We start from the raw sequence: 19,210 nt of genomic DNA, 5'->3' as shown, positions 1-19,210 counted from the left end.
ACTATCCGAGAACATTGCTTTAGCTAGAACATCACGTTTACATATCGGACCAACAAGTTTATCGGTCATGACAAGCTTCGTTTACATTCAACTTCATCTTCCATGGTACATTGTATTATAGATCTACCCTAACACACGTGCTTTTACAATACGATTTTAATGTAGGAATATAGAAATGTATGATAATGTAGAAAAGTTCTTTAAGGAAAATGAAATTATAAGAATTAAATTCCATAGTGTCATAAATATTTATTTTAAAACAGAAACTATCACGGTTTGGAGTACAGAGCCAACACTCACGAGACATGTATGTACTTAGGTACCTACATCCATGACTGAAGCGACGGCAGCGCGATATCGGAAACCTGAACTGTGATTACGAATAATACGAAAAATTCCGAGGACTGCCGAAGCGATTTAGTGACGTCATGGTGAGGCAGAAGAGATAAGACAGTAAAAAAAGTGAAGTTCTGTTTTCTAATATATTCGCAGTTCGTATAAATATCTTTGTTAGCCACGTAATTTTGAAAATGTCGTACGCGTACCTTTTCAAATACATCATCATTGGGGATACAGGTATTTTCGCGATGCTCTTTAAGAAACGAACGTTGTGAAAGTGGTACCTACATTTTCCACTACGTCGACCGTGACAGAACCCATTGTTTTCGTTTCTGTAGACGATAATATTCTTGATTCATAAACCATTAAAGTAATTCTAGAATTTATGATACGTAAATTTTATGATGATATTTACTGTTAAAAATTGTGTATTTCTTTATGAATAATTTGAATTATGCACAATTTCTTTATATGGTAATTTTTATCAACTTGAACAATTGTGCTGGTTGTATTGGTTTATTTACCCGAGTCACAGATTTTATTTGGAGTTTTTTGCAGAATGAATATTATATCGCTAAGATTTGAGTCGTTTGAAATTGAAATTATAAACTTTGTAAATGTAATTATTTATTACACATTATTATGATATCGTTTACTGCGATTGTTTAGCATGTTACTATAAATCACCCTTGAATTTTTTTTTATTGTCAAATAGTATTTGAATAGACAAATAGATATGTATTGAATATACATCGATATAAAATATTTGTTTTCAAGGATGTTTTTTATGTACGTGTCTGTTGATTTTTCTGAAGAATGTTTCTGATATTTTTTAAATCGGTTCTATTTTTCCAATGTATTTTAATTGTATTAACATATTGGCTGTCTACGGATCCGCGTACGGATCAAGATAATTTTTAACTCCAGTTTCAGTCCATTAAATACAGAACGAATGTTACACGCGTCAGAAATTTTTCAAAATTTTTCAAAATTATAAGATATTGCAATGTTACAAAGGTAAAATGGCGTGTAGTACTTGAAAAAAGTAATATAATATTTATTACTATGAAAGTCTGTGGATGTTTGAGTTTATATTAACGATCCCGAGTACAAAAACAATCAATGTGTTAAAATTATAACAATTCTTATTAATTAACAGATATTGAGATATTATTCATTGTTTAAATAGGGGTTGGCAAATCTTGTCTTCTTCTTCAATTTACGGATAAGAGATTTCAACCAGTTCATGATTTAACAATAGGTGTTGAATTTGGTGCCCGTATGATTACGATTCATGGAAAACAAATCAAACTCCAAATTTGGGATACTGTAATTATTAATTTGTTGAATCTATGTATTCTATAAAATTTTAGTTTGCTTATTATAACTCTTACATTATTATGCAATAGGTTATTTCGAACGAATAGAAAGACAATAACATTATCTTGATCTTGTAGGCAGGTCAAGAGGCGTTCCGTTCTATTACGCGTTCATATTATCGTGGAGCAGCCGGAGCTTTATTAGTGTATGATATTACACGACGAGATACATTTAATCACCTGACAACTTGGTTAGAAGATGCACGACAGCATTCGAATTCTAATATGGTGATCATGTTAATTGGTAATAAAAGTGATCTGGAAAATAGACGAGAAGTGAAGAGAGAAGAGGGAGAAGCTTTTGCAAGGGAACATGGACTCGTTTTTATGGAGACTAGTGCAAAGACAGCAATTAATGTAGAAGAAGCGTATATTAATACAGCAAACGTAATTTATGAAAAAATTCAGGAAGGCGTATTTGACATAAATAACGAGGTAAAATGAGAGCCACAATAATCGAGACACAATGGTAATAACATACTATCTTATTCTTATTAACGACGAAATTATAATTTTATTCAGGCAAACGGCATAAAAATCGGACCACAGCATTCGCCAACAAGTCCTGGTGGTTTAGCGGGCACTGGTGGGCAAGGAAATACGCAAGGTGGTGGGTGTTGCTAGGGACTGGGGGTTGCCTGTCCACCGCTTCATCCTTCTCCAGTTTAAATTAATCTTTTTACTCCTGATCTTCGTTTTTATTCTGAACCAATTACTTTACATGTTTTTTTGCGCGTGTCGCATTGTAAGGTAACAAGTGACTATTGGTGTATGTATTATTTAAAACCCATATACACGTATTTAATAGGAATATCATAAGGTAAAGTGTTACATACAGTTTAAATCATAGAACTTAATAAAATTTTAATTTACAGATTTTTGCTGACATTAGTTCATTATTTTAAAATATTATTTCTTACATGCTTTGTAAATTAATTGATTTCGTTATAGCAACATAATGATATTTACTTCTTTATATTGCATTCGTACAATAATTAATTGTGATTTTTTAATATACATATAAAGATAATCGTTAAATTAAATGTGCTATTAGAAAGAAATAAATATTATTTCGTTAACACAGTACTACATTTCATTCTTCTTTGTTTAGACAGAATAATTTTAAGTTGTATCGTGCGTGTCAATAGCAAGAGAAAAAGTTGATTACATATTGGACATTGATAAAGCGGGAGAGGATAGGCACTTCTATTCAATGTTTTGTATTTGTTCACATTGTATATTGTATGTATTGTGCACTGATCATTGGAGTTTGATTTTATTTAATAATGGATCATAGTTGGTAATATATGAATCAAAGTGATTTATCAAAGATATGATTTACACTTGACTACCTAAGACGACACCATGTATATGTATGTATCAATGTATGAAATGACGAATATATAAAACGTATAAATCAATTTTATTACGAGGCCTATCCAACCAAATGATCTTATTATTTAATTACATAATTATAATTGATGTTTTTTTGTTACAATATATTATAGAAGTAAAACATTTTAATTACAACACGTGAATCTCTGACATTTTTATATTTTTTTTGTTCATTCAAGTAAACGTTTTTAGTCACTAAAGGTAAATTTTATAACTGCAATCATAAACACTAACACCTATTGAGAAAGCATAGCGATGTTAATATTGTCTGTATTCAGTTTATCGATATCCAAAGATAGCGATAATGTATATTTATACTTTTATTTTACAAGTAACTTAAAAATTTGATGAATATAAAAAGAAAGATTATGCTTATATATATAAAAGATATACTATATATTATGTATTGTGCGCATTTTATTATCTTGAACGTGAAATATAAAATATAGAAATGTATTTGATATAAAATGGTTTGTTATCAACTTTAACCAATATGATTTATCAATATGTAAACAATGTAGGTCAGATGTGTATAATTTAATGTTAAACGGACGTAAAACTCGAACACATTTTAACGGATTGTCTTACAATAAGTAGAAAAACAAGAAGCGAACAAGTAAACCGAGATGTGCATTGACTTTCACGCCCGTCAAATATACTAATTGTACTTACATAATGTTATGATTAAAATATGTATGTTGCTTCAAGGAATGCGATCAATTCTTATTCATGGACTATTATTATTAAACGCTATGAATGTGCGATTCACCGTCTTTCTGTACATACATTTGACATATCATTTTCAGTGCATGTCATTCACTTTATTCAATTCCGAAGCTTTGATTTATACATTCTGAATTAGTATTTTCGATTTCAAAGTTATAATCATGATAGGTAGCGTATTTACATACGTATGGTCGTGTTTGAGATTATAACAAACAAATTACTATAAAAACATTCGCCTTAATTATAAAAGATCTGGCGAACCTGTTTAGCGTCTCTATTAACATATTAATACATGGTAATTAATCCAGCTTCAATCCTTTCTTAACAAGTATCCATAACTAAAATTATAACTAGATAAGAAGTGTAAAATAGATGATAAGTATATTTAAAATATAATCATAATTTAACATAATTTGAATTTTTTCTTCAATTAGAAATAATAGAAAATATAAAACTCGAATATATGGAGGCGGATTAAAAAATAATATATACTATGATTCATGAAGTTTTCTATGGTAAAAACAATACCGACATTCAATAGAAATTCAATTCCTTCGCCTTCCTTCTTTCGTGTCATTTAAATTTCGAGGTACGGCAGTTGTTTAGTCGTTGCTAAGTAACTACGTCACAAACTACACACGATGGCAGGTGACACGAAGACTACATTAGCGCCATTAACGAGTTGTCTTAAAACTAAGGTGTGACCCAACTTTTATATGGGAGTGCTCTACTTTTCAATTCTTTTATTGATCTGTTTTTTTGAAAACTGCGATCTGTGTGTTTCAATTTGACAATACATATGTACTATTTTTAAAGTACGTTGTTTACGAATACAAGATAACGGGTTAATACCTTAAACGATAAGCATTGTGGAATAGGTTGTTTAACGAAATACTACGTCCATTGATATTTTTGTGCACTACGTAAATGGTTTTATCAGTTGTCTATGACTTCGCAGACGATGCGGAACAACGTTACGATATCGGCTGTGCTCATTTAACGCATCTTGAAACGAATGACAAATTGGCGGACGATAATTTATCATACGGACTGATCATTACGATTATATATTCATACGTGCTTTAATTTCTACTGCTACTACTCTACACCCTTATCATGACGAGTGTCGTTCCACTCACTGATAAACGACTTCATCAGTTGGTAAGTGAATAAAACAATGAAAAAAAGAACACTCGAAGAAAGATATTTCTTCTTTTACTGTAATTGTGTAGTATTAACAAAAATTATAGTATGCATATATGTATCCAGCGAATTAAAAGTATTTTTAATTTGTAGAGGATCAGTATCGGGAAAGCTGTAAACCCTACAGAGACTCCTGTAAAAGAGAAACATATGCGGAGTATCCTTTCCAATGGTGCTCAAAATGAGAAATTGTGGAATTCGTACGAAAGCTTCTCTTGTATTAACTAAATCATTTATTTTAATGTATCGTACAGTCGAACTACTTACCGCATGGAACTCATTATCGTCGTTAAAATTATAATTGGCCGATGGATAATTATACGTACACGCAATTATAATTTTTATTAGATTATTAATTGTAGTTTATAAATTATTCTCTTGTAAATACGCTGTATACACCTTATAGAAATATAGGCGCGATTATAGGTACATATCAAGAAAAAAGTGGAATAATCTTTTGGATGTGCATGTTACGACAACCATTGCAAGAGAATCAAATCGTCGCATGGAAATTTTGTCACGTTTTACACAAAGTACTGCGAGAGGGTCATCCAAAAGTAATTCCAGACTCTCAACGGTATCGTGGAAGGCTAGAGGATATTGGAAAATTATGGCAACATCTTCGAGAGGGTTATGGTCAGTCGATTCAGTTGTACATAAGATTGTTGATCACCAAACTGGATTTCCACAAGCGAAATCCACGGATACCTGGAAACCTTCAAGTGACAGCAGAAGAATTAGAAGCCATAGGAGAAAATGACATCAATGTTTAGTGAGTTTTTGATCCGATACAATTTTACAACGTGTCAATTTTTAATTCGATACAATTTTCTTTCTTTCCAGTTTCCAAATGTCAGTCGAAATGTTCGACTATATGGATGATATTTTGAATTTACAACGTGCAGGTAGGTACGGAATAAATTCTAGAGTATCACCATGTTAGGCATCACCTTGAGTAAATTTAGTCTACGAGCATCGTTTAATAGAACTTGCAAAACGATGGCAATGTTGATTTGTTGAACGGAGGCGTCATCGGCTATGAACTTTTCAAGAAGCTTTCAATACATTTTGTATCTTTGATCGATCGTAATGATATATAAGTTATGTAGATAGATTATAGTACCTTGCGATATACGAGTAATCGATACAATTGATATGATAGTTGGGAATACACTTATTCGATCTTCTCGTATGTCGTTGATGCCAACCATACTGGTTTTACCACTTGCCGATTAATTTGCTTTAAACTTCCAATGCGTTATTAATGTTATGTGTTTTGATGTATTCATGTATCACTGTTACGTTAATGATTTCAGTTACCGCATCATTAAAGAATACACCGTCAAATTCTATGACCGTCAGTGGACAATGTCGACTGGCTCCACTAATTCCGTGCGTTCTAGACGCGTCGCAGTTATACGATTATTGTGTGAAAATTCTGTTCAAACTTCATAACACACTACCAGCGGACACTTTAGCCGGCCATCGTGACCGATTTTCGAAACAATTCTATGAACTGAAGAAGTTCTACAACACCGTAAAACAAAGACAGTATTTTAAGCATCTTATAACGACGCCTGCGTTACCCGAGGTAAGATTTTTGGAATTAAATTTATTTTTAAACAGAATTTAGTGATTTCTTAAAACAATGATAATCTCTATAACGTTCATCCTGATGGTATAGTATCTGGTAGGATTAGCATATGTAGGATAGGAAGGAATGGTTTCTACCATAAAATGCCCATAAAAGCTGTTAAATTTCTTTACTGATTTACCCCATGTATAATGTTTATCGAAGAATCCACCAAACTTTTTGATACAATCCGAGTTACGAACGTACGTGACGCCGAGGGTGGTATTGCCACCAGAAGAATCTTTAGATACCGATACGGTTGTGGATAGTCTCATCGATACTTCCGATACGAGTTCATTACCAGGCGATCAATTAGATTCTACGCGAAACGGTTCAATCTCTCCCGATGCATTAGCGGAAAGGTAAACTTAAATAAAGTGCGAATAGAAAATGTTAATACTAATTAGAAAAATGATCGCTTATTACTCCTACGCGATAGAAGATAATTAATTGTTCCGAACATATGCATTTTAGAGAAAGTCTCATCGATCATTTACAGCAAGAAAATAGTCGCCAGAGACAAGAATTGCATCGTCTACTGATTGATCATCAACGAATCACGGAAGAGCTTCAGAGTCGTGTCATGCAACTTGAATCGGGTTTGCTTATTAAGGTAGAAACGTTTTAATTAATCATTAACATTATGGTTTACAAAAACAGTCTATGTAACAAGTTGTTTTTATTTTTTTTAGTGCAATGAAATTGAACAAGAAAAACAGGTAAATCAGGACTCTCTTAAACAAAAAGCAGACATGATGGCGAAAGTTCATGAAAGCGAAGGTTGGTGCATACATACGTGTACATTTATATCGCAATCTAATATAACTTCTCTGTTATGTTTTTGTAGAAAAGTATAAAGTTTTGGAAGAGAAATTTCAGAAATTGAAAGATGTATATGGAAAATTAAGAGAAGAACATATCAGTTTAATCAGGAAGGTAGGAATATTGTAATTTTCATAGTTTTTAATATCATAAGAAAATATTCATGCTAGTTATGTGTATCCTCGTATGTAACAGAAAGCCGAAGTGGACAAGCAAATTGGGTTATTAAAAATGTCACAAGAAAAATCGGAACGTCGAACCGTTGAAGCGGAACGCCGACTGGACGAGTTAATACAAGGTCAAGATATAACTGAACAGGAAGCTCGAAAAGCTATCGAAGGACAACAGGATTTGGACGATATAAAAGAACAACTAAATACCACGAAAGCTGAAAATTTGGTTAATATCTTTCTTTTACTAGATTTACGGTTATATTTTATTTTTATTTCGTTCCGGTAAAAGTGTAATATTTTAGGCGTTGATTGCCAAAAATGATTTTATAACTTCTAAAAAAACGGCTTTAGAAGGCGATCTACATGATTTATTAGCTCAGAAAGAAGAATTAGATTTAAAGATCGAAAAATTGGAAGTTGAAGCTGAACGGTGCCGTAATGAAATGAATATGCATGCCGATACCATGTTGTATGAATTATTGCGTAAGTATTTTAATTTATTCGATAATAAAATGGTGAATGGTTTGATGTTGATATCTCTGATAAAAAGCTGTATTTTTATTTCAGTAAATTGCATCTCCGAAGCAGAAGATATTATCCAATATTCATTAAATGCTATCGATAATCCAGCGATGTCAGACCTAACTTGTACTCCTCAATACCTTGAACGATTGGAGGAATCTACCATAAAATCGTTAGATGCTTTAGATGCAACGTATACCGGTTACGTATGCGACACATCGAAAGGAAAGATACTCGTTAAAAGTGCAATACACGTTGCATATGTTCTGGGTCTTTATTTAATACATGCAAAATCTACATCAAACACATCTATTGATATTGCATTGGGCGATAGTAAGTTACGAAAGTTTAAAAATGTAGAAAAAAAGAAATGAAGAAAGTCATATATATTATTTTGAATTTTATCGTGTTCTAGAATTGACCGACGAATGTAAACAGTTAGGATTAATGTCTTTAACAATGTTTGGCTACATAAAAGAAAAGTTACCGACGACTGTGAGTCAAATTAACGATGTGAAGCAGCAATTTAAGAAAATATGTGAACTTGCTAGTACGTTGTCGAATGTTCAAGGTAATGTTGAAGTTGTTGGAAGTTTGGTAGAGGCAGAATTGTTAAGTATGGATAAAGCAATAGAAGAAGCTGCTAATCGAATACAGGTAATATTACATTACATTTTACATATTACATAGAAATTGTTTTTATACATGGTTATCACATATTTTATGATCAGGACATGCTGGAGAAATCTCGCGCTGGTGATTCCGGGTTAAAATTAGAAGTGAACGGAAAAATTTTAGATTCATGTACAGAATTAATGAAATGTATAAGACAATTAGTTAAGAAATCACGATTGTTGCAAGCAGAAATTGTAGAACAAGGAAAGGTACGTCGCTTATTGTTACCGTTAATATTTTATTTATGAATATTAAATATGGAAAGACATTTTGAACCGTAGGGCACAGCCTCTGCAACCGAATTCTACAAACGTAACCATCAATGGTCCGAAGGGCTCATATCAGCAGCGAAGGCGGTTGCATTTGGTGCTAATCTTTTATTGTAAGTGTAGACGATTTATTTCGTGTTATTAAACCGTAAAATTTGTTTACGCGTGTAGAGAAGCTGCTGATAAAGTCGTAGCCGGAAACGGGAAATTTGAACAACTAGTGGTCGCGTCACAAGGAATTGCAGCGTCTACGGCGCAGCTGGTAGTTGCAAGCAGAGTAAAAGCAAATAGAAATAGCAATAACTTGGCTGCGCTCTCAGAGGCATCGAGAGACGTAACACAAGCAACTGGAAGTGTTGTTGCAATTGCTAAAAACTGTAGCCATCTTGTTGAAGAGAATGGTAATTGTAGTTACTACTCGTTATGCACTATTTGGATAATGATGATAAACAAAATAAGCGTTAAAGTTGTTAAGTATTAGAAAGAGTGAATATTTTTAACGATTTACAGATGATTTAGACATTTCTGGATTGAGCTTACATCAAGCTAAACGATTGGAAATGGAGGCACAAGTTCATGTTTTGGAATTGGAACAAGCTTTGGAGACTGAAAGATTACGTTTAGCTGCTTTACGCCGCTATCATTATCAACTCGAAGGTGAAAAAGAATGATCGGTACGTATTACCGAAGAATATTAAATAATACACTTTTTGGTTTGTTAAATAATTCGATTTAAATTAACAATGAAAACAAATCACAATGTTTCATTGACATCAAGCAGTATTGAACAAAATGTTTACAAATGGAAAGTAAACAGATTCCATTATAAAATAATATATTACGAGAACAGATTTATTTAGGTTGTCCAAAATGAATTATTGTAATATTTGCATGTTTAATGTGTAATAAATACATTTTATTCATTTTCAATGGTAATCGAATGGCTATACAAAAGTTACCGTTGAAAATTTAACTGTACCTTTTCTTTAAATGGAAACCTACATTTTTCTTTTTTTGACTGCACCAGTCGATGTATAGTTTCTTATGTTGTACATAAAAGTACCAACATACTTATGCCCTGAACTTACTCGTTAGGAAGTTATCGAAGATAAATAAACTTGTAAAGTTGCAGTAAGAACGTATGGTTGACTTATTAGAAAAGTAATGAAATAATGTGGTTTTTCAATTATTTTTCTTCCAACCACAGTATTTTCATAAATTAGAATATACATTTGTCCTTTCTTTAAAGTGTATCCTCATCTGGGAAAAGGAGTTGTTGTGTAATGGACCTAACATTTATTTGCTGAAATCGAGAGACAATTCAGGAAAAAATGAGATCTTTAAACGTTCAAATTCGCAAGTTGCATCTTTTTTTTGTTTTTTATTATCAGAGTCATATCACTATTGTAGTAAACTAGCGATACATGCATATGTATCTGAAGTTATGATACGATTTAACTGGCACATATATGTGGCGTAGTTTACTGTATATCTATATACATGAGTCGAGACGACATCTACCACAAAACGCCCAAGTTTGTCGAGAAACAGTTCACTCCTTTGCACCCTAGACGGCGCCCCTATTAATTTAGATCGAAAACTAATTTCAATTTATTTATTAATGCAACAATCGAGTACTCTGTAATTTAGATCACTTATAAATGCTTCACAATTAACGCCAAAGGCCCAAAATTGTCCAGAAACAGTCCTATTCCTGTCAAAACAACCCCACTTGACACTCCACACATATTCCTAGTTTCTACGTTTCTTTGAGCAAATACATGGCTACACATCACGTAAAACGTAATACACATTAACTGGAGACTGTATGTAAGTCAGTTTAATTAATAAACACTGTCTAAAGCTTATTATTATTAATAGAACAACCCCTCTTGACACTGCACACATATTCCTAGTTTCTACGTTTCCTTGAGAAAATACATGGCTACACATCACGTAAAACGTAATACACATTAACTGGAGACTGTATGTAAGTCAGTTTAATTAATAAACAGTGTCTAAAGGTTATTATTATTAATATAAAAACTACGTAGTTTCCTGTATTCTCGATATACACGTGTCCAGGCGACATCTACCACAAAACGCCCAAGTTTGTCGAGAAACAGTTCACCCCTTTGCACCCTAGGCGGCGCCCCAATTAATTTAGATCGAAAACTAATTTCAATTTATTTATTAATGCAACAATCGAGTACTCTGTAATTTAGATCACTTATAAATGCTTCACAATTAACGCCAAAGGCCCAAAATTGTCCAGAAACAGTCCTATTCCTGTCAAAACAACCCCACTTGACACTCCACACATATTCCTAGTTTCTACGTTTCTTTGAGCAAATACATGGCTTCACATCACGTAAAACGTAATACACATTAACTGGAGACTGTACGTGCGTCAGTTTAATTAATAAACAGTGTCTAAAGCTTATTATTATTAATATAAAAACTACGTAGTACACTGTATATCTATATACACGTGTCAAGACGACATCTACCTACAAAACGCCCAAGTTTGTCGAGAAACAATTCACCCCTTTGCACCCTAGACGGCGCCCCTATTAATTTAGATCGAAAACTAATCTCATAATATGTCAGTAATTTTCGATAAAGAACGGTGGCTTTTGTTTTTTTTACAAATTGTAACCCCCAAAAATCTAACCCCCCAAAGACCCAACATCTCAGGCTAGGGGATTTAGGTCCGAGGTTGTTAGGCCTGTGGCGTCGCCTCCCATGCTCGCCACCAGAGGAGTTCAGAGGAGTCGCGCTCTCAGAAGCGATCGAGCGAGCCTTGCCGATTAATTTGCTTTAAACTTCCAATGCGTTATTAATATTGTAGGGAGTGTTGCGTGACCACGCGAACGTAGCCCCAGAAATATAATAATCGATAGGTAAATTAGGAGCGAAATTCAAAAGCGGATGGTTATGCGTGATTGAGAGAATATTGTTAAGGATGCGCGATGCTGGTGGCACGCGTGGGAAAGATCTTGGGTAGAGCTCGAAAACAGGAAGAGGACACCAATTAGCAGACCCCGAAACGAATCGCGAGTTTCTCGTGAGTCACGTAACCTCTTGAAAAGGCCTTGTCCTTTTGTTAGTCTTAGGAGCGTCGATCGACTCCAGAAATGTTGGCGACGCTAAGGAAGTCATAAATTTCCTTCAAGGGTTGTTCCCTCGATCCTCGGAGCAGAGCCTACTTTCTCTTCCCACGTGGGCACCCCGCTGTGTAACGGAAAAGCGCGACTCCACCGAGTTCCCACCACCACCCGAAGACGGAGGGAAAGTTAGACGCCGATTCGCGGGGGCGTGCGTGCATCGGAAGGACGGCCTACCGCTTGGATCTGATGCGTCCTTCACCCTGATTGGACTACGAGGATCTATGGGAGGACTAGGAGGATTTGGCCAACGACTTCGGCGAGGACCTCGGAGGTGACTTCGAAACGCTACGATTTTTCTTATGTCATTGTGTCTCTAACCGGCCTTCGGACCGGTAAAATAAACTACGAAGTTTACCTAACGAAAGAGTTCTCTTGTCTAGCTTTATTAAATTCCCACACTCCGACAAGCAGAGCGGTTCTGCGCTCCACGGGCACCAACCCGCGTTCTTATTTTAAATTTCCCGCTAAAATACGCGACAGATGCCAACCGTTGAGAGAGGCCGGGATGCTATAGGGAATTTGTCCCTAGGTACTCCCTGGGGCCTCGAGAGACAAGAGAGAATCAGGAGGAGGTATTCCCCGAGCAAGCCTGACAGACGGTCCAATAATATTATGTGTTTTTATGTATTCATGTATCACTGTTACGTTAATGATTTCAGTTAGTGCATCATTAAAGAATACCCGTGTAAGCCGAGGTAAGATTTTTGGAATTAAATTTATTTTTAAACAGAATTTAGTGATTCGAAGGAATGGTTTCTACCATAAAATGCTCATAAAAGCTGTTAAATTTCTTTATCGATTTACCCCATGTATAATGTTTATCGAAGAATCCACCAAACTTTTTGATACAATCCGAGTTACGAACGTACGCGACGCCGAGGGTGGTATCGCCACCAGAAGAATCTTTAGCGGAAAGGTAAACTTAAATAAAGTACGAATAGAAAATGTTAATACTAATTAGAAAAATGATCGCTTATTACTCTTACGCGATAGAAGATTATTAATTGTTCCGAACATATGTATTTTAGAGAAAGTCCCATCGATCATTTACAGCAAGAAAATAGTCGCCAGAGACAAGAATCGCATCGTCTACCGATGGATCATCAACGAATCACGGAAGAGCTTCAGAGTCGTGTCATGCAACTTGAATCGGGTTTGCTTATTAACGTAAAAACGTTTTAATTAATCATTAACATTATGGTTTACAAAAACAGTCTATGTAACAAGTTGTTTTTATTTTTTAGGGCAATGAAATTGAACAAGAAAAACAGGTAAATCAGGACTCTCTTAAACAAAAAGCAGACACGATGGCGAAAGTTGATGAAAGCGAAGGTTGGTGCATACATACGTGTACATTTATATCGCAATCTAATATAACTTCTCTGTTATGTTTTTGTAGAAAAGTATAAAGTTTTGGAAGAGAAATTTGAGAAATTGAAAGATGTATATGCAAAATTAAGAGAAGAACATATCAGTTTAATCAGGAAGGTAGGAATATTGTAATTTTCATAGTTTTTAATATCATAAGAAAATATTGATGCTCGTTACGTGTATCCTCGTATGTAACAGAAAGCCGAAGTGGACAAACAAATTGTGTTATTAAAAATGTCAGAAGAAAAATCGGAACGTCGAACCGTTTTTAGCGGAACGCCGACTGGACGAGTTAATAGAAGGTGAAGATATAACTGAACAGGAAGCTCGAAAAGCTATCGAAGGACAAGAGGATTTGGACGATATAAAAGAAGAAATAAATACCACGAAAGGTGAAAATTTGGTTAATACCTTTCTTTTACTAGATTTACGGTTATATTTTATTTTTATTTCGTTCCGGTAAAAGTGTAATATTTTAGGCGTTGATTGGCAAAAATGATTTTCTAACTTGTAAAAAAACGGCTTTAGAAGGCGATCTACATGATTTATTAGCCGAGAAAGAAGAATTAGATTTAAAGATGGAAAAATTGGAAGTTGAAGGTGAACGGTGCCGTAATGAAACGAATATGCATGCCGATACCATGTTGTATGAATTATTGCGTAAGTATTTAAATTTATTCGATAATAAAATGGTGAATGGTTTATGTTGATATCTCTGATAGAAAGGTGTATTTTTATTTCAGTAAATTGCATCTCCGAAGCAGAAGATATTATCGAATATTCATTAAACGGTATCGATAATCCAGCGATGTCAGACCTAACTTGTACTCCTCAATACTCATTAAAAGTGCAATACACGTTGCATATGTTTTGGGTCTTTATTTAATACATGGAAAATCTACATGAAACACATCTATTGATATTGCATCGGGCGATAGTAAGTTACGAAAGTTAAAAAATGTAGAAAAAAAAAAATGAAGAAAGTCATATATATTATTTTGAATTTTATCGTGTTGTAGAATCGACCGACGAATGTAAACAGTTGGGAGTTGGAAGTTTGGTAGAGGCAGAATTGTTAAGTATGGATAAAGCAATAGAAGAAGCTGGTAATCGAATACAGGTAATCGCATATTACATTTTAGTGTAATATATAAATTGTTTTTATACATGGTTATCACATATTTTATGATCAGGACATGGTGGAGAAATCTCGCGCTGGTGATTCCGGGTTAAAATTAGAAGTGAACGGAAAAATGTTAGATTCATGTACAGAATTAATGGAAGAAGGAAAGGTACGTCGCTTATTTTGACCGTTAATATTTAATTTATGAATATTAAATATGGAAAGAGATTTTGAACCGTAGGGCACAGCCTCTGGAACCGAATTCTAGAAACGTAACCATCAATGGTCCGAAGGGCTGATATCAGCAGCGAAGGCGGTTGCATTTGGTGGTAATCTTTTATTGTAAGTGTAGAGGATTTATTTCGGTTTTTGTTTGTTATTAAACCGTAAAATTTGTTTACGCGTGTAGAGAAGCAGAGTAAAAGCAATAACTTGGCTGCACTCTCAGAGGCATCGAGAGACGTAACACAAGCAACTGGAAGTGTTGTTGCAATTGCTAAAAACTGTGGCCATCTTGTGGAAGAGAATGGTAATTGTAGTTACTACTCGTTATACACTATTTGGATAACGATGATAAAGAAAATAAGCGTTAAAGTTGTTAAGTATTAGAAAGAGTGAATATTTTGAACGATTTACAGATGGAGGCACAAGTTGATGTTTTGGAATCGGAAGAAGCTTTGGAGACTGAAAGATTACGTTTAGCTGCTTTACGCCGCTATCATTATCAACTGGAAGGTGAAGAAGAATGATCGGTACGTATTACCGAAGAATATTAAATAATACACTTTTTGGTTTTTAAATAATTCGTTTTAAATTGACAATCAAAACAAATCACAAATGTTTCATCGACATGAAGCAGTATGGAAGAAAATGTTTAGAAATGGAACGTAAAGAGATTCCATTATAAAATAATATATTAGGAGAACAGATTTATTTAGGTTGTCCAAAATGAATTATTGTAATCGAATGGCTACAGAAAAGTTACCGTTGAAAATGTAACTGTACCTTTTCTTTAAATGGAAACCTAGAAATGTAGTTTCTTATGTTGTACATAAAAGTACCAACATACTTATGCCCTGAACTTATTCGTTAGGAAGTTATCGAAGATAAATAAACTTGTAAAGTTGCAGTAAGAACGTATGGTTGAGTTATTAGAAAAGTAATGAAATAATGTGGTTTTTCATAAATTAGAATATACATTTGTCCTTTGTTTAAAGTGTATCCTCATCTGGGAAAAGTAGTTGTTATGTAATCGAGCTATCATTTATTTGCTGAAATCGAGAGACAAGTGAGGAAAAAATGAGATCTTTAAACGTTGAAATTCGCAAGTTGCATCTTTTTTTTGTTTTTTATTATCATAGTCATATCAGTATTGTAGTAAAGTAGCGATACATGCATATGTATCGGAAGTTATGAGACGATTTAACTAGTACATATATGTGGCGTCACCTCCCATGCTCGCCACCAGAGGGCCACCAGATGGGTCGCGCTCTCACAAGTGTTCGAGCGAGCCTCCGTTAGTATATATACACTCGGCGAACGACTTTCTATCCGGGCGTCGGGCTACGGGCGTCGGTTAGGTCGTGGGGGTATTGTCGCGGGGGTTAGGTCGAGCTTACGTTGGGGGGGTTTCGTCGCGGTTAGGTCGCGGATAGGGGCGTATAGGTCGCGGGATAGGGTCCCCGGTGTAGCAACGCAACCTTCGATCTCTGGAGTCCAGGCTCCGGGTGTTAGAATTGATCCGGAGAGGGCTACAGAGATCGAAGGTCCGGTGTTAAACCGGCTCGGTGGGGGGAGGGGGCGTAGCTCGTGCGATATTTCGCCTGACCTTGAAATATCAGTCGTTCTCAAAGTACTTGAAATTAAAATTAAAATTTAATTTTTTTTTTTTCATAATATAATTAGAATAATGCCGCGTGACAGACAGTGAAATAAGAGTGATCGTAAATTTAAAAGAAAAGAATAAAAGAATCGTGAAAAGTATGGCATAATAATAATGGCATCGTATAATAAATGTAATAAATAAATGAAATGCTAAAAGGCCATGTGCGTAGGTGAAGATCAATGAAACAATAAATACAGATGAATGTCGTATAAGTAGAGTATGGTATATTTAACGAGTGAATAAAAAAAATGGTGAGATAGAGATAGAGATTTAAATGAAATTTTAAACAGATGGGGATAACATGGAAGTTGAAATAGTAGAAATTATGAAAAAACCGGTAAAAAGTAGTGTACAATGATCTAAAACTGGTAGATGACAATGCTAATGGACCCGTAAATAAAATAAAATACAAATATAATTAAAAGCAAAGTAGTATAAATAAAAGTAAAGTAAAAGTAATAATTAAATAGCCATCTTACAGAATACATTGTAATTGTTTTTATCGTCGGAACAGTAACAGTAAAAGTTGTGGCGGCCAAAGCACCACAAGCACCAACATAGAACCATTTCGATTTTGATGAAACTTATACAGCAGCCAAAAATAATCGACACGTATTTTTTTTTAGCTCGAGTTTAAGGCTAACTTTGATTTTAATGAAGCACTGTAGGCTTACACTACTTCTAGAGGACAAAATCGGGAAAAATACAAGAATACCAATTTCGTTGAAAAGTTATTAAAAAATTAAATTACAAAATTTCAAATCCTCCAGGAAAAAATTATTTTCGATTGCGGGAGTCAATTACAATCATTTTTGGTGAATAGATATACCCTCGAAATCCTAACCATTTTCGAGAAAAAAATTAATCGAAAATGTAATTTATGGGCAGAAATGTTGTCCGAAAATTTCATGCGGATCTTTACAATGTCATAACTTCTGAACGGATCGAAGGATTTTAATTTTCAAAAATGCAAACGACGCGTATTTTAATCAAGAATACGTAGAAATCGCAAAAATATTCGAAAAGTTGATCCTTGACCCCGTAAAGTGACAAAAACCCCATAAAAATGGTCCAATTTTCAAACCGCCATAACTCCTACAATAGTGAATATATTTCAATGAAACTTTTTTCTGAAGTAGAGCTCATAGGTACCTACTAAAAAGTATTAGACAAAATTTCCGTAGGGCCTCAAACAAATTTGTTAAAAATGAAAAACGAATTTCTATAAAAAATCGACAGGGGGGGCTGCCTCATTTTTCAACAAAATTAAAAAATTTCAAATCGTTCAAAAAAAATTATTTTCGAATACGGGGGGCAATTACAATCATATTTGGTGAATAGACATGCCCCCGAAATCTTAGCCATTTCGGGGAAAAAAATTCAGTGCGGGCGGAACTTTAAACGTTAATAATTTCTTAACGAAGCCTCCACCAACAAATTGCTATTCTTGTATTTTTCCCGATTTTCCCGACTAGAAGTAGTGCAAGCCTACAGTGGTTCATTAAAATGAAAGTTAGAACAGGGTCAAAACAGACCCGCAGAACAGGGTCAAAAAAGACCCATAGAGGAGGGTCAAAACAGACCCGCTAGAACAGGGTCAAAATAGACCCGTAGGCAGCATAGATCAGTGTCTGTCTGTAGTGGTAGCATATACATATGACGGTTATGGTTCTTCTTATAGAATAGAATAAATACAGTATAAAATGCTAGCTGAGAACTTGTATGTAAATGATAGCCACTTGATAAATAAAATACAAATAAATAAGTAAATAAATAGATGAAATGAAATAAATAAACCAATAAAATATAAAATAAATAACCGGCTAATAGGTAAATAAATAGATAGATTGCACACGCGCGAGCCTAAAAGCCGTTGTCGTCGCCTCTGACCGTCTTTTCTGTTTTCGAAGGTACGGTGGCGATGATCGTACCAGAGAGTCGAGCACCACGAGTCACGTACGACAGCAACAATAAAATTGTGCGGAACGGAACAGAGCGGAGTCATTACCTTCCCGATCCCACGTAAGTAAAAACAAATGAGACGAAATAAAATAAATACATAGATAGATAGGATAAAATAGAATAAATGAAGTAAAATAAAATAAACTGTACACGACAATAATCTTATGATAAGGTACCCAGATGTGGTAACTGGTACCTCCACCGGATAACACACCGGCAGCGGAAGTCGCTGCATAGCAAAGCCCCCCAGGGCCGCTTCCGTCCGTCGGTAACTTATCGTCAGTAGACGCTCCACATGGGAACATGACTCCACATCGACCGTCGATCTTCGCAAGCTCTGTGGATACTTACCCTTCCCCGGTGCTGCCCTCGCTAGACGGTACACCACCATCAGGTAACATGTGCAAGGGATAATATAATATAATTACAATAAATGAGAATAACATATGTAAGGATTGTCGAGGATGGTCAGAGAGGCGTGTGGACGGATTCAAATACGCGAACAGTAAACGTAACGATTTAACATAAAGGACATAAAACGTAAACGTAAAAGATCATACACG

The 19,210-nt window shown here is 34.6% G+C and overlaps 2 protein-coding genes and 1 pseudogene across 4 annotated transcripts; all 3 read left to right on the top strand.

Annotated features, from left to right (window-relative positions):
* The first annotated feature begins 415 nt into the window (after positions 1 to 415).
* Positions 416 to 4,005, top strand: LOC122399678 (ras-related protein Rab-2). The gene is made up of 4 exons (XM_043400532.1): positions 416 to 576; positions 1,529 to 1,668; positions 1,797 to 2,153; positions 2,241 to 4,005. The coding sequence occupies exons 1-4, from the start codon at positions 531 to 533 to the stop codon at positions 2,340 to 2,342; spliced, it is 645 nt and encodes a 214-aa protein (XP_043256467.1). The 5' UTR covers positions 416 to 530; the 3' UTR covers positions 2,343 to 4,005.
* A 477-nt stretch (positions 4,006 to 4,482) lies between these two features.
* LOC122399684 (huntingtin-interacting protein 1-like) lies at positions 4,483 to 10,001 on the top strand. Of its 3 annotated transcripts, none has more exons than XM_043400558.1 (18): positions 4,483 to 4,537; positions 4,798 to 5,000; positions 5,136 to 5,199; positions 5,457 to 5,814; positions 5,886 to 5,947; positions 6,359 to 6,633; positions 6,841 to 7,037; positions 7,150 to 7,288; positions 7,368 to 7,455; positions 7,523 to 7,611; positions 7,693 to 7,896; positions 7,973 to 8,153; positions 8,238 to 8,525; positions 8,608 to 8,849; positions 8,924 to 9,076; positions 9,149 to 9,249; positions 9,308 to 9,537; positions 9,647 to 10,001. In XM_043400558.1, the coding sequence occupies exons 2-18, from the start codon at positions 4,956 to 4,958 to the stop codon at positions 9,805 to 9,807; spliced, it is 2,877 nt and encodes a 958-aa protein (XP_043256493.1). In that variant the 5' UTR covers positions 4,483 to 4,537; positions 4,798 to 4,955; the 3' UTR covers positions 9,808 to 10,001. The 3 variants fall into 3 exon arrangements, with proteins under 3 accessions (XP_043256493.1, XP_043256492.1, XP_043256491.1); XM_043400557.1 differs by having other exon boundaries at positions 4,526 to 4,654; XM_043400556.1 differs by lacking the exon at positions 4,483 to 4,537 and having other exon boundaries at positions 4,552 to 5,000.
* A 2,954-nt stretch (positions 10,002 to 12,955) lies between these two features.
* Positions 12,956 to 18,638, top strand: LOC122399611 (annotated as a pseudogene).
* Positions 18,639 to 19,210: the final 572 nt, after the last annotated feature.

The sequence above is a fragment of the Colletes gigas genome, unplaced genomic scaffold (assembly GCF_013123115.1).
Source record: "Colletes gigas isolate AHSC1104 unplaced genomic scaffold, ASM1312311v1 Colletes_gigas_Sc00014, whole genome shotgun sequence".
NCBI lineage: Eukaryota > Metazoa > Arthropoda > Insecta > Hymenoptera > Colletidae > Colletes > Colletes gigas.
The sequence above is the reverse complement of the archived record's forward strand: the minus strand, read 5'-3'. Positions and strand labels throughout refer to the sequence as shown.